Genomic DNA, 13,271 nt, shown 5'->3' on the forward strand with positions numbered 1-13,271 from the left:
GTTTTTGTGTGTGTGTATGTTTTGGCGTGTGTGTGTGAGTTTTTGTGTGTGTGTGTGTAAGTTTTGTTTGTGTGTGTTTGTGTAAGTTTTTGTGGGGATTTAAGTTTTTGTGTGCATTTTTTTTCGCTTGTGCTTGTGTATGTTTTGTGTGTGTGTGTGTGTTTGTTTGTTTTTGTGTGTGTGTGTGTGTGTATGTTTTGGCGTTTGTGTGTTAGTTTTTGTGTGTTTGTTTAAGTTTTCATGTGTGTGCGATTGTATGTTTTTGTGTGGGTGTTTAAGTTTTTGTGTGTGTGTATGTTTTTGTGTGTGTGTAAGTTTTTGTTTGCGTCTATTATTTTGTGTGCATGTAAGTTTTTGCGTGTTGGTGTAAGTTTATATGTGTGTGTGTGAGTAAGTTTTTGTGTGTATAAGATTTTGTGTGTGGATGTACGTTGTTTTTGTGTGTGTGTAAGTTTTATTGTGTTTGTTTGTGTGTGTTTAAGTTTTTGTTTGTGCTAGTTTTTTTTGTGTGTGTGTGTGTATGTTTGTGTGTGTGTGTGTGTGTGTGTGTATTTTGGGGTGTTTTTTTTTTTTTTCGGGTATGTTTATTTTTTCTTGTTTGTTTGTTTAATTTTTGTTTTTGTGTTTGTGTTTGTGTAAGTTTTTGTGAGTGTGTGTGTGAGTTTTTGTTGTGTTGTTGTGTTAGTGTTTGTGTGTGTGTGTGTGTGTGTATTAGTTTGTGTGTGTGTATTAGTTGGGTTGGGGGTGTGATAGTTCGTGTGTGTGTGTGTGTGCGTTTTGTGTGTGTGTGTGTGTAAGTTTTTGTGTTCATGTAAGTTTTTGTGTGCATATATGTTTTAGCGTGCATGTGTAAGTTTTTGTGTGTGTGTGTGTGTTAGTTTTGTGTGTGTGTGTGTAAGTTTTGGCGCGTGTGTGTGTAAGTTTTCGTGTGTGTGTGTGAGTTTTCGTGTATGTGTAAGTGTGTGTAAGTTTTTGTGTGTGTGTGTAAGTTTTTTTGTGTGTGTGTAAGTTTTTGTGTGCATGTATGGGGACCGGGGGAGGGCCTTTGGGGCCCAGGGAGGGCGTTTGGGGATCTGGGGCCCTTGAGGATTGGGTGGTCTTTTGGGAGCCCAGTGGACCTTTGGGGACTGGGGAGGACCTTTAGGGGCCCGGGGGACCCTTGGGGGCCGTTTGGCCCTTTGGGAGCCCGGGGACCTTTGCGGACAAGGGGAGGGCCTTTGGGGGTCTGAGGAGGGCGTTTGGAGGATAACAATTCGAAATTTTTACTTTTTAGTTTACTTTTTGCGGTGCATTCCTGCGGTACATTCCTGCGGTGCGTCCCTGTGGCGCACTCTAGCGGCGCATCCCTGTAGCGCATCCCATGTAGTACTTCCCCCGACCTATGGCGCATCTCCCTACGGCGCATCCCCATGCGCCGCTTTCGTCGCCGGTGGCACTTCTCGGTCCCGGGGGTCCTTTGAGGACTGGGGGAGGGCATTTGGGGTCCGGGGGGCCCTGTGGGGGGCCGGAGGCCCTTGGCGGACCAGGGGAGGGCCTTGGCGGGTCGGAGGAGAGCCGTTGGGGGCGGGCGGACCGTGCCAAATCTGGGGGGCCCTGGCGACCCAGGGACGGGCCTTTGCGGGGCGGCGTCGGGCGTGTGGGGGGCGTTTGGGGCTCTTTGGGAGCTAGGGGGACCTTTGAGGACCGAGCGCTTCCTTCGGGGTTGGGGTGGTTGGGATCGGAACCCTTTGGGGTTGGGGAAGAGGACCTCACGGCACTGTTCAAATGAAACTTGTGTATTATAACGACCACAGAGTTTCACCCTCAAATTCTCTTCTATAATCATCTTTTAGAATGTCTCTAACTGTTTCGCCGAAATAATTCCATAACCTGTCTAAAACAGTTTCGCCCAAATAATCCCTAAACGTAATTTCAGTGTGTTCCTTTTGTTTTTGGCATCTCTGCGCTAACGCATTTCAAATTAATAAGAAACCTGATTCCTGCGCTAAAACAATTCATCGCTAAGATGTTTCTTGGAGAATTGTTTCCATGGCAATGTTTATTAATATCTTTTGGAGTTCAACCAAAAGATTTGTTTCCGAGGCAAAGACATTAATGACTTGGATCTATTCCTTGAGAAATGTTGACAGTACCTGTCAGACATTATTAAACTTTACCCGGAAACAATTTGATTAATGACTGAAAGCCCATGTGTTCCAAATTCCCAATCGCTTTAATTAACCACGTGTTCTCCCTAGGGAGGCTATGCCCATATTAGGACCATAAACCACGTGGTGATCGTGGGAGTTTTAAAAAAAAGTGTCCGGATCGGGATTCGAAGGGGTATTGTAATCGTGGGAGTAGCACCCCCCTTCTACTAACAATATAAAAGAAACTTACATTAAAATTCACTCATTAAAACTAAAAGGTTTTTTTTTAAATGTTTTAAAACAGCCCTAATATCATTACTTCAAGGAAGTTCAACCAGGACTGGTACTCCAAACGAAGTGGACAGAGAATAATTCATTCAGATGGAATTAAAATACTCACAGACAAGATTTTAAAGCTAATCTCGCCTTCTTGGCAGCTAACCTAGATGGTCTATTCGTAATAGGTTGACTGGAGTTATTTACTGGTTTTTTAATATAATTAGTTAAATCATTTCTAATTAGATTTGTGTATAGGGCATTAAGTGAATATTCCCCCAAATTTCTATTAAAAGAAATATTACTATTTATTTTGATTTTAATTTCAATTGCCTCACGAACAATCTGTTTTATGCCTAAATCATTGTTAATAAGGCAAGTTTCTTCAAAAAGCATTTTATGACTAGGGTTATCATATATGTGACTGAAATTTATAATTTACCTTAGAAATTGAAAATGCAAATAAATTACCGTTTCTGGATGTTTTAATTATTCGCGACATTGATAAACTGGATTTTAAAATTTACAAAAACCCACACAAAATAACATATATCTACATTTTAAATCCAATCACCCCCACAAGTTAAAAGAGGTGTTGTTACATATCCTGTTGACCGTGCCTTAAACATTTGCTCTGAATCTTACATCACAGATGAACTAATTTTATTAGTGACATACTTTTTGGAAACGGTTATCCTATTGTCTTTATTAACAATACAATTAGCCGAAGATTGGTAAGACACTCCCGTAAAATTAAGGGTCTTTTGCAAAGTGAAGTTCCCGTCAAGCCCTAAAATATAATTTACCTTCCATATATTCCAAAAGTCACTACAAGTTTAAAAAAAAGTTTGCACACAAAATAATTTTTATGTCGTATTTACAAATAATTTTAAAATCATGAATTTCTTAAATTCTGGTAAAGATATAACCCCAGTTACTCGCCAAAGAGGGGTTTCTCAAATTCCATGTGACTGTGGCCATTTTTATGTTGGTAGAACCCATCAAAATTTAGAAAAACGCCTGCAACAACACAAAGATGACATAACTAAAGCTTTAAATTCTAATAGTACAAATATTTCCTTCGATTCGGCTTTAAGCAGTCACATATATGATAACCCTATTCATAAAATGCTTTTTGAAGAAACTTGCCTTATTAGCAATGATTTAGGCATAAAAAAGGTTGTTCGTGAGGCAATTGAAATTAAAAGCAAAATAAATAGTAATATTTCTTTAAATAGAGATTTGGGGGAATATTCACTTAATGCCCTATACACAAATCTAATTAAAAATGATTTAACTAATTATATTAAAAAACCAGTAAATAACTCCAGTCAACCTATTACGAATAGACCATCTAGTTTAGCTGCCAAAAGGCGAGATTAGCTTTAAAATCTTGTCTGTGAGCATTTTAATTCCATCTGAATGAATTGTTCTCTGTCCACTTCGTTTGGAGTACCAGTCCTGGTTGAACTTCCTTGAAGTAATGATATTAGGGCTGTTTTAAAACATTAAAAAAAAAAACCTTTTAGTTTTAATGAGTGAATTTTAATGTAAGTTTCTTTTATATTGTTTTTATTCTCTTTGTCTGTTATGCTGAGGACGGCCCTTGGATATAGGGTCGAAATATTCATTTAAAGTTGCGTTCCACTGTCTTATATAAAAATTTCTCTGTTGTTCTACTTATTTGTTTATTATGGAAAGGCAGTGTGGTCTTCGTCGCTATTTGTGTTTTTTTTTGGTTTCTTGGTCTTATACCAGGGCACATCGTATCGAAGGAGTTATCGTAGAAACTTCGAAAAGGGCTCATTCTATTGAAATATGGAGCGGCTTTTGCCCTTTTTAATAGTTGAATGTTATTGGAAGGAAACTAACACCCCTTCTACGCCCACCGTTTCCCCAGACACATCCAATCAAAATATTGAGACATCGATTTTGTTCAGCGTAGTTGATTTCCAGATAGAAAATTGGAGGGCAACTAACCCCCTCTCACGCCCACCTATTCCCCAAATACATACAATCAAAATTTTGAAATAGTCATTTTGTTAAACGTAGTTGAAAGTTCTGGAAATTAGATCTTGAAGGACGAAACCCTCCCCCCCCCCCACAGTCTTCAGAGTAAGTGTTGTAAGTTATGCCCTAGGGGCATATAAGGTTTTTATAGAAAGCGTTGTCGTAGAAACTACAAAAAGGACTCATTCAATCCGAAATTGAAATGGCTAATACTTTTTTTAATATTTGAAAGTGATTGGAGAACAGCTAACCCTCCTTTCGTGCCCACCTTTTCTCCAAACACATCCAATCAACATCTTGAGATAGCCATTTTGTTCAACGTAGTTGAAAGGTCCGGAAATTATATCTTAGGGCAGGACACTCCCCCACAGCCCTCAGGGCAAGGGTTGTAAGTTCTGCCCTGCGGAAATATAAGGTTTTTATGGAAATCTTTGTCATAGAAACTTGAAAAAGGGCGTGTCCGAGTGGAAATTCAAAGGGCTAGTGCCATTTTTAACGATCAAAAGTGATTTGACGGTAAGTAACCCTCCTCTCACGCCCACCTTTTCCAAAAAAATTATCTAATCAAAATTTTTAGATAGCCATTTTGTTCAACGTAGTTGAAAATTCTGTAAATTTGGTCTTTGAGGATGGCAACCCCCTCACACCCCTCAGGGCAAGGGTTGTTAGTTATACCCTGGGAGTATATAAGGTTTTTTATAGAAAGTGTTGTCGTAGAAACTCCAAAAAGGGCTCTTTCAATTTGAAAATGAAAGGACTAGTGCCCTTTTAATAGTCGGAGGTGATTCGAGAGCAACTAACCCCTCTCTCACGCCCACCATTTCCCCAAGCAGATCCTGTAAAAATTTTGAGATAGCAATTTTGCTCAGCATAGTTGAAAAGTCTTGAAATTAGGTTTTTGAGGATAACAACCCCCCAGCCCTCAGGGCAAGGGTTGAAAGTTATGCCTTGGGGGCATATAAGGTTTTTATAGAAAGCGTTGTCGTAGAAACTTCAAAAGGGATCATTCGATTGGAACTTGAAAGTGCTAGTGCTTTTTTAATAGTTGAAAGTGATTGGAAAGCAACTAACGACCCTCTCACGTCCACCATTTCCCAGAGCACGTCCAATCAAAATTTTCAGTTAGCCATTTTTTTCAACGTAGTTGAAAGTTCTGGAAATTAGGTCTCTTAGGATGATAAACCCGTCACAGCCCTTAGGGCAAGGGTTGTAATTTATGCCCTGGAGGGGCATATAAGGTGTTTATAGAAAGCGTTGTCGTAGAAACTCAAAAAGGGCTCATTCGATTGGAAATTGAAAGGGCTAGTGCCCTTAGTAAAAGTCAAAAAAGATTGAAAGCTTGAGATTTTTATAGTAAAGATCAATGTGGGTACAATGTTTTTTTTAGACCAGGGTACTTTGTATCAAAGGAGTTGGCATAGAAACTTCAAAAAGGGCTCATTCGAATGAAAATAGAAAGGGCTAATGCCCTTTTTAATAATTGAAAGTGATAGGAGGGCAACTAATCCCCCTCCCACGATTATTTATTGGAATTTCTGTTTGTTTTGAGTTTTTTTTTATTTATCGATGCTGATTTGTGATGGTTTCACGCTTGGTAGATTATTTGATTTGATTTTTGCCCATTTTTGGTTTAATGTAGTTCTTTACTTTTATTTGAAAAACTTATTTGTGGAAATAGTTTTTTTAATTAATAATTAGTAAACAGGTTACTTACTAAGTTCCTTTCTCATCTCATATCCTCATATAACTCCCCGATTCCTCTCTGATCCCTATATTTTATTGAATTTGGTACTTAATTTTGATTCGCTTAGTGACTTTCTGTCCCGTCCTTTTAGTCAATCCCCAACTTACTGTTTAAAAGTACCTTTTTCCAGTATTTTGGGCCTTGACTGTAAAGGCTTGAAATGTAGTAACACAACGATATTTCACTCAGTTTTATAGAAAACAGGTCTGGATTGGGTCTTGAACTATTTTATGGGTTCAAAGTGTCGCTCAACACTTAAACAAAGAAATTTCACTTCAAGATTTAGGACTAGGTAATAAACAAAGCGAAGGTATTTTCAAATTTAGACTAATTTTAGATAGTTTGAAATAGGTTTATTTCTCATCTATTGGAGCAAAGGGGACTCCAACTTTGACTAAAATTGAGTTGCCAAATTTATACAAAAATAAGTACCTCCTTACAATAATATATTTTTCACTTCTAACGCAGTTTAGTATTTAAATAAATTCATTTTTAATCTACAGATAAATTCTGGTAATAATTCGATTTTGTAAATGAGCCTTGACACTTGGGATGACTAAGGACCCCTGTCCAAAGTGTTTTTGGGAGAGGGGGACCTTTGGAACTTGAGGGGGGAGGAAACAGTGGTGAAACTTCCAATGTTTCAAATAAAATAATTATTTTTGTCTCGTAATAAAAATAATAATAATATTGAGTGTTTTATTTTGAATAAACTGACAAATACTCGAAAATATGTACTTGAATTACTCATAGTTTTTCATACACAAATCCCTTTCTTCTTTTTAAAATGAGAAATTTTTCCAGGAAGTACCCTATAAGTTTGGAAAGCATGAAATCATTGTTCCACTCATATCCTACCAACAGTTAAAGTCTAACTCGTCAAGACTTAGGCTTTGGCAGCCACTAGAGACCAAAGACGGAGAAAGTGTGTGGTCAATTGACGATCTCATACTGACCAGTCACACAATTCGTAGTCAAGCTGTTGGAGATGACTTCGAAGATGGTATCAAGCGTAATGTATTGACACACTCTATTGGTGGAAAAATTGGAAGCTTTTGCAATAGGTAATGTCCAGATTTCTTATATTACTAAGTTTCAAATTTTGGTGAAATTCTGTGACGAAAACCAAGGTTAGATTTTTCGGAAATGACAAGTACCACGGAGCAAATATTAGTCTTTTGAATATTTAAAACTAAAAAAATAAAAATGAGAAAAGAAATATGGAAGAAATGAATATGGAGATCGTTTAAAATAAATAGTTTTGATTTTTATACTGGGTCTTTAGTAATGGCTGACTTTGGATACAAATTAGCATAAGTCAGTGTAAAGGCTGAATCTTGATTATACTCAGACAAGAAGTTATGTAAAAAATACAAAAGTTTCTAAATTTGAGTTGTTTGAATTTAATAGAAAAAGAAAAATACACTTTTCAAATGAAGGCGGTTGTGGCTCCGCTAAACTTCCCACTCTTTCTGCTAAATATAGCCTATACTTCCCGGATTTTTTTTCAAGAATGTAAGAAATAGAGGTAGTCTTTACTTGCAAGCCCTTGTTTACCGAAAGCACTTATAATCATTTAAACTGATTATTTTGTTGAACTGAACTGTTGAATTGTTTCATTTGAACTGAAATTCAACAGAACAAGTGGGAATTTAGGGAAGGGATCCTCCGTTTGCAAAATAGAGTACGTTCTTTTGGATTTCAGCTTGAATTTCGCTTTATACCTTCACTTGAAAAGACTGTTTTTATTTAGTTTTACATACTTTAGTATCATAAATACAAGGAGGGAGGGGGCTTCTGTGCCTACTTTTTTTCAGAATCTCTTTTTTCATTAAAATTGACGTTTCGTTATTAAAAGGGGTCTTTCACCCCCTGGATATGATTATTGTTTGCCTAGTCAAAAGCAATTTCTCCAAACGAAGGTTTTAGTGTAAACACGACAAATACGGTGTATTACAAAGAATAGGTATTACAAAAAATACATTTTTCATAGCTCTAAGCAACTATATTGTAATGTTTTTTTATAATATTTTGGCTCAATTTGCGCCAGAAAATTTTTTTGTGGTGCAAAACGGAAAAACGTACTAGTTTGCTGTGGTGTAATCTTTTGTATGGCCTTTTTTTCAAATGTCTGTTGAGTAATGCATCTTCAAATATTTGATGACCCTTGGCTATCCCGATCTATCGGGGTAGGTCGGATCAGTGACTAAAGAACGGATCAGTGACTATCACTCTTGTACTATATTGCTGTGGTGTGATCTTTTTTATGGCTTTTTTTTTCAAATATCTGTTGAATAAAGCATCTTTAAATACATGATGGCCCTTGGCTACCCCGATCTATCGGGGTAGATCGGATCAGTGACTAAAGAACGGATCAGTGACTATCATTCTTGTACTATTTTGCTCTGGTGTAATCTTTTTTATGGCCGTTTTTTTCAAATGTCTGTTGAATAAAGCATCTTCAAATATTCGATGGCCCTTGGCTACCCCTGTCTATCTTGGAAAAGAACAGATTAGTGACTATCATTCAGTGAAATTAAAAAAAAAAACTAAAATATATTATATTTCAGACACCTATAGTTCAGAGGAAAGGGACAGTAACCCTAATCCTGTTTTCAGAAGTTTATGTCTGTATTAAGTTTGACTTAAGCGGACGTAAAGTTCCATTCTTAATTAAATTCCATCATGTAAAATGGCTAGGAACTAACAATGGGAGATATTAGTGGCTTTTCCTGCATTGCACAAAAGCTACGAAAAATAGTAGAACCCAAGAAAGTATCTCGCCTGCAGTAATTCAAATGACATTAAATAATATGTTGTCCAAGCTCTAGCTATAATCTACCACATTGAGTGAAACGCTCTTAACTGATTAATCTAGTCACCTAGATAAATCTAGATTAAAAAGAATAATCTATATTATTTTAATCTAGGTATATTAATCTAGGTTAATCTATATTAACCTAGAACGATCTAGGTTAATCTAGATTAATCTAGATTAACCTAGATTAATCTAGTCCCATATCTCATATGGTCCGGAAAATGCTTGAATTATTTCTAAAAACGTGATATATTTCCTCTTCCTAAAATAACTAATCGGAATTTGGAGCTTTTATCTCAAAATTATCTCAGTTGTAGAATCAGAGCCAGACAAAATCCTTCCTCGTACATACGTGCATTCGTAAGCAACAAATGTTAAAGTTGAAGAATTGTTATGTAAGTGGTTGGTTGGAGTCTATTGCACCCCAAAATCATTTGTATGATTACGATGAAGTCCCTTGCACTCTCAATTGAATCATGGTTTCACTTATTGAACAGGATATCTAAGGCCATGCAGATGTGACATGCAGATTAACGCAAGTTTGCGTTAATTAAACTTGCTCCTAACGCAAGTTTATAGCATCAACCTATTTTTCATCCCCCTACCCTAAAAAATCCTGGATCCGCCCCTGTCTTGTTCCTGATATTAGTGTGCCAGTTTAGGCTCATTCATTTTCTTTTAATCTCCTCTCATAAAGTTTACATTTATATGAGTGTTCTGCCTATTGCTAGCACTTCTTGATCTCTTTGATAAGGAAGTTTAATACTCACCACCTTTCAAGTCTAACAGCTTCATTTCACAACTGCTGTCACTTTTGAATTTATGGCTTGTGCATATCTCCCAAGTGCATAAGACTCGTCCTCATGAGTGAAGTCGGTTTCCAGTTCAAGATTTCGAAACTAGAATATCTTAAAATCTTGGCACAGGGTAGCTAGGGTGGAATAGTCTCCATAAGACCTTTCTTTATTTGTCCCAACGCAATGAATATACAAGATATACAGTTATAAAACATTTAAGAATTTCAAAGTATTTATGTCACATACCGTCTTTCTGTGGAATGCTTAGCAAATGTAAGTGAATAAAACAAGCTTGTTGAAATATTTCAAGTTTCACTGCCGAAAAGTGATTCAAGCTTTTTTTTAGAAGCTCAAACAACCATTAGAAAAATAGAACTAGCCAATTCTTTTCAAGCATTAATGAGTGTCAGAAGGTAAAACAGTTACACTTTCGGTCGGGTACGGTCTATCAAACCCCAGGTCTTCGTCGTTTCTTGCCTATAAGAGATGCAACAAACACAGTCGATCATTTATCACGGCCTGGATATTACTGATAATACATGTCAGATCAATTTTCTTAATATCGTTATGAACCAGAGAATTAACATAATGAGCCCACCTCATAAAATATGGCAAAGTGGAAAAGAAACCTTACTATTCAATTATTGTATACTTTCCAACAAAGTTTGTATAGAGTAACTTACCTTACTACCTTACCGTGTAACTTAACACCTTTTCAGTCATCCCTTGCATGATTTCTTTCAAGCCAAAAAATTTGTATATTTCATGTTTTCAAATTTAACTCTTCAAATGTATTTATCATTTTCTAGCTCCAGCCAGGTACTCTTATTCAATGGAAAGGAGAGGATCCGGCTTGCCATTACCAGGGATATACAGATTGAAGAAGGACATATTCTTCAGTTTCAAGTAAGCCGGAGTTTGTCCATTTATTACCTGCTTAAGATGATTTTGATGCACTGGCATTGCCAGGGAGAATTTCGGGGTGCTTTTCACTCCTGAAGAAAGACTTATTGAGAATTTTTTATTAATTCAATATATTAAGATTAAACTAACAATTAAGCATGTCAGACGACAGGCAAGAAAGAGAAAACATGGCGTATGCCCTTTTATTTGTATTAATTAAAAAAAAAATTCCACAAAATAAGTTTTTCAAAGAAAAGTAAAGAACTCAATTAAACAAAAAATGAGCAAAAATAAAATCAAATAATTTACCAAGCGTGAAACTACCACAAATCAGCATCAATAAATAAATGAAACTCAAAACGAACAGAAATTACAATAAATAGCCGAGTCAAACTCTAAACGAGCAGAAATTAACATAAGTTGGGGTCAAAACCCCTATGCCTTCCCAAGGCCAGATCATAATTTGCACTTTACTGAAAAAAATAAATGTTTTTACGTTTATAACTTTAAAAAATCAAATAATATTAAGATTTTGATTACTAAATATCAGTATATGTATATTAAACTGACATTGCTAATTCATTTGTATGTTTTTTCAGTAAAACGTAAATTTTGATTGGGCCTTGAGAGTGAATATAGGTTCTGAACCCTAATCATTTTAATTTCTGCTCTTTTTCAGTCCGACTTAACAAGCTTTTTTTATTTCTGCTTATTTCGGGTTTTATTTATGTATTAATTCAGATTGGTGGTAGTTTCACGCTTGGTAGATTATTTGATTTTATTTTTGCTCATTTTTTGTTTAATGCAGTTTTTACTTTTCTTTATAAAACTTATTTAGCGGAAAAAGTTTTTTTAATTAATTTCTGTTCGTTTTATATTGACATAGTCTTTTCAGAGAAAAAGAAAATAATACTTTAAATCTTTTCGTTTTATTTCAAGATATATAGTTTGGCCTGCTATTTGTATGCTGGAGAAAAATTTTCAGCAATTTTTAACAATATACACCCTCTTAAAAATCTGGAGACAAATAGAAGTGTTTAATTTAGTTTCATACCTCGTCTAGTTGACCTGAAATGGAAAACTTGATACCATTCGCAAAAAAATCTGTTTACTTTCTTTGTTAGCTTGAATACACTTACCCTATTTTGATTTGGTTAAATTTTAAGAGCAGAAGCACCCCCAAAAGTTTGAACAGAAGACCCTCAGTCGTTCTTGGGATACTGCTGAGACGCCTTATTGGGAATTAGCATTAACACAGTGCATTTTGATTTAATCTTATGGAAACATTTAGTTTTTAAACATAAAGTCAAATGGGAGGGTGGGCGTGGGAGGGGGATTATTTTTCCAACAATTACTTTCGACTATTACAAAGGGCATCAGTCCTTTCTATTTTCAATCGAATGAGCCCTTTTTGAAGTTCCTACGACAATTCCTTCGATACAAAGTGCCCTGGTCTAAACAACAACAACAACAAAAAAATAATACAATATACCCATATCGATCTTTACTATAAAAATGTCAAACCTTCCAATCACTTTCGACGGTTAAAAAGGGCACTAGGCCTTCCGATTTCCAATCAAATGAGCCCTTTTTGAGTTTCTACGACAAAACTTCCTCTAAACACCTTATATGCCCCAAGGGCATAAATTACAACCCTTACCCTTAGGGCTGTGAGGGTGGTTGTCATCCTCTAAGACGTAATTTCCAGAAATTTGAACTACGATAAACAAAATGGCTATCTCAAAATTTTGATTGGATGTGTCTGGGAAAATGGTGGGCGTGAGAGGGGCGTAAGTCTTTCTCCAATCACTTTCAACTATTAAAAAGGCACTAGCCCTTTCAATGTCCAATCAAATGAGCCCTTTTGAAGTTTCTACAACAACGCTATCTAAAAAAACATTATAAACCCCCAGGGGATAAATTGCAACCCTCGCCCTGAGGGGTGGGGGGTTGTCATCCTCACAGACCTAATTTCCAGAACTTTCTACTACGTTGAACAAAATGGCTATCTGAAAATTTTGATTGGATGTGTTTGGGGGAATGGTGGGCGTGAGAGAGGAGTTAATTACCGTCCAATCACTTTCAACTATTAAAAAGGGCATTATCCCTCTAAATTTCCAATTGAACGAGCCCCTTTTGAAGTTTTTACGACAACCCTATCATTAAAAACCTTATATGCCCCCAGGGCATAACTTACAACCTTCACTCTGGGGACTCTGGGGGTTTATCATCCTTAAATACATAATTTCCAGAACTTTCAACTACGTTGAACAAAATGGCTATCTTTAAACATTGATTGAATGTGTTTGTTGAAATGTAGGGCATAAGAGGGGGGTTAATTACTCTCCACTCACTTTCAAATATTAAAAAGGGCAATTTCAATTTCCAATCAAATGAGCTACAACAATTTTGAAATTTCTACAACAAATTTCTATATAAACCTTATATGCCCCCAGGGCATAATTTACAACCCTTGTACTGAAAGTTCTGATGGGGTTATCATCCTAAAAGACCTAATTTCCAGAACTTTCGAATACGTTGAACAAAGTGGATATCTCAAAATTTTGATTGGATATGTTTGGGGAAATAGTGGG

At 36.3% G+C, this 13,271-nt stretch overlaps 1 protein-coding gene across 1 annotated transcript in view; it reads left to right on the forward strand.

Annotated features, from left to right (window-relative positions):
* The window catches only part of LOC148943246 (reelin-like), a 292,228-nt gene that overhangs the window by 136,342 nt on the left and 142,615 nt on the right, over positions 1-13,271 (forward strand). The window contains exons 12-13 of the mRNA XM_089101783.1: positions 6,964-7,223; positions 10,584-10,680. Coding sequence (XP_088957909.1) covers positions 6,964-7,223; positions 10,584-10,680 — 357 coding nt within the window. The remainder of the gene's footprint in view (positions 1-6,963; positions 7,224-10,583; positions 10,681-13,271) is intronic.

This window comes from Artemia sp. Qi Xiang Cuo, chromosome 15 (assembly GCF_049724085.1).
Source record: "Artemia sp. Qi Xiang Cuo chromosome 15, ASM4972408v1, whole genome shotgun sequence".
NCBI classification, from domain to species: Eukaryota; Metazoa; Arthropoda; class Branchiopoda; order Anostraca; family Artemiidae; genus Artemia; species Artemia sp. Qi Xiang Cuo.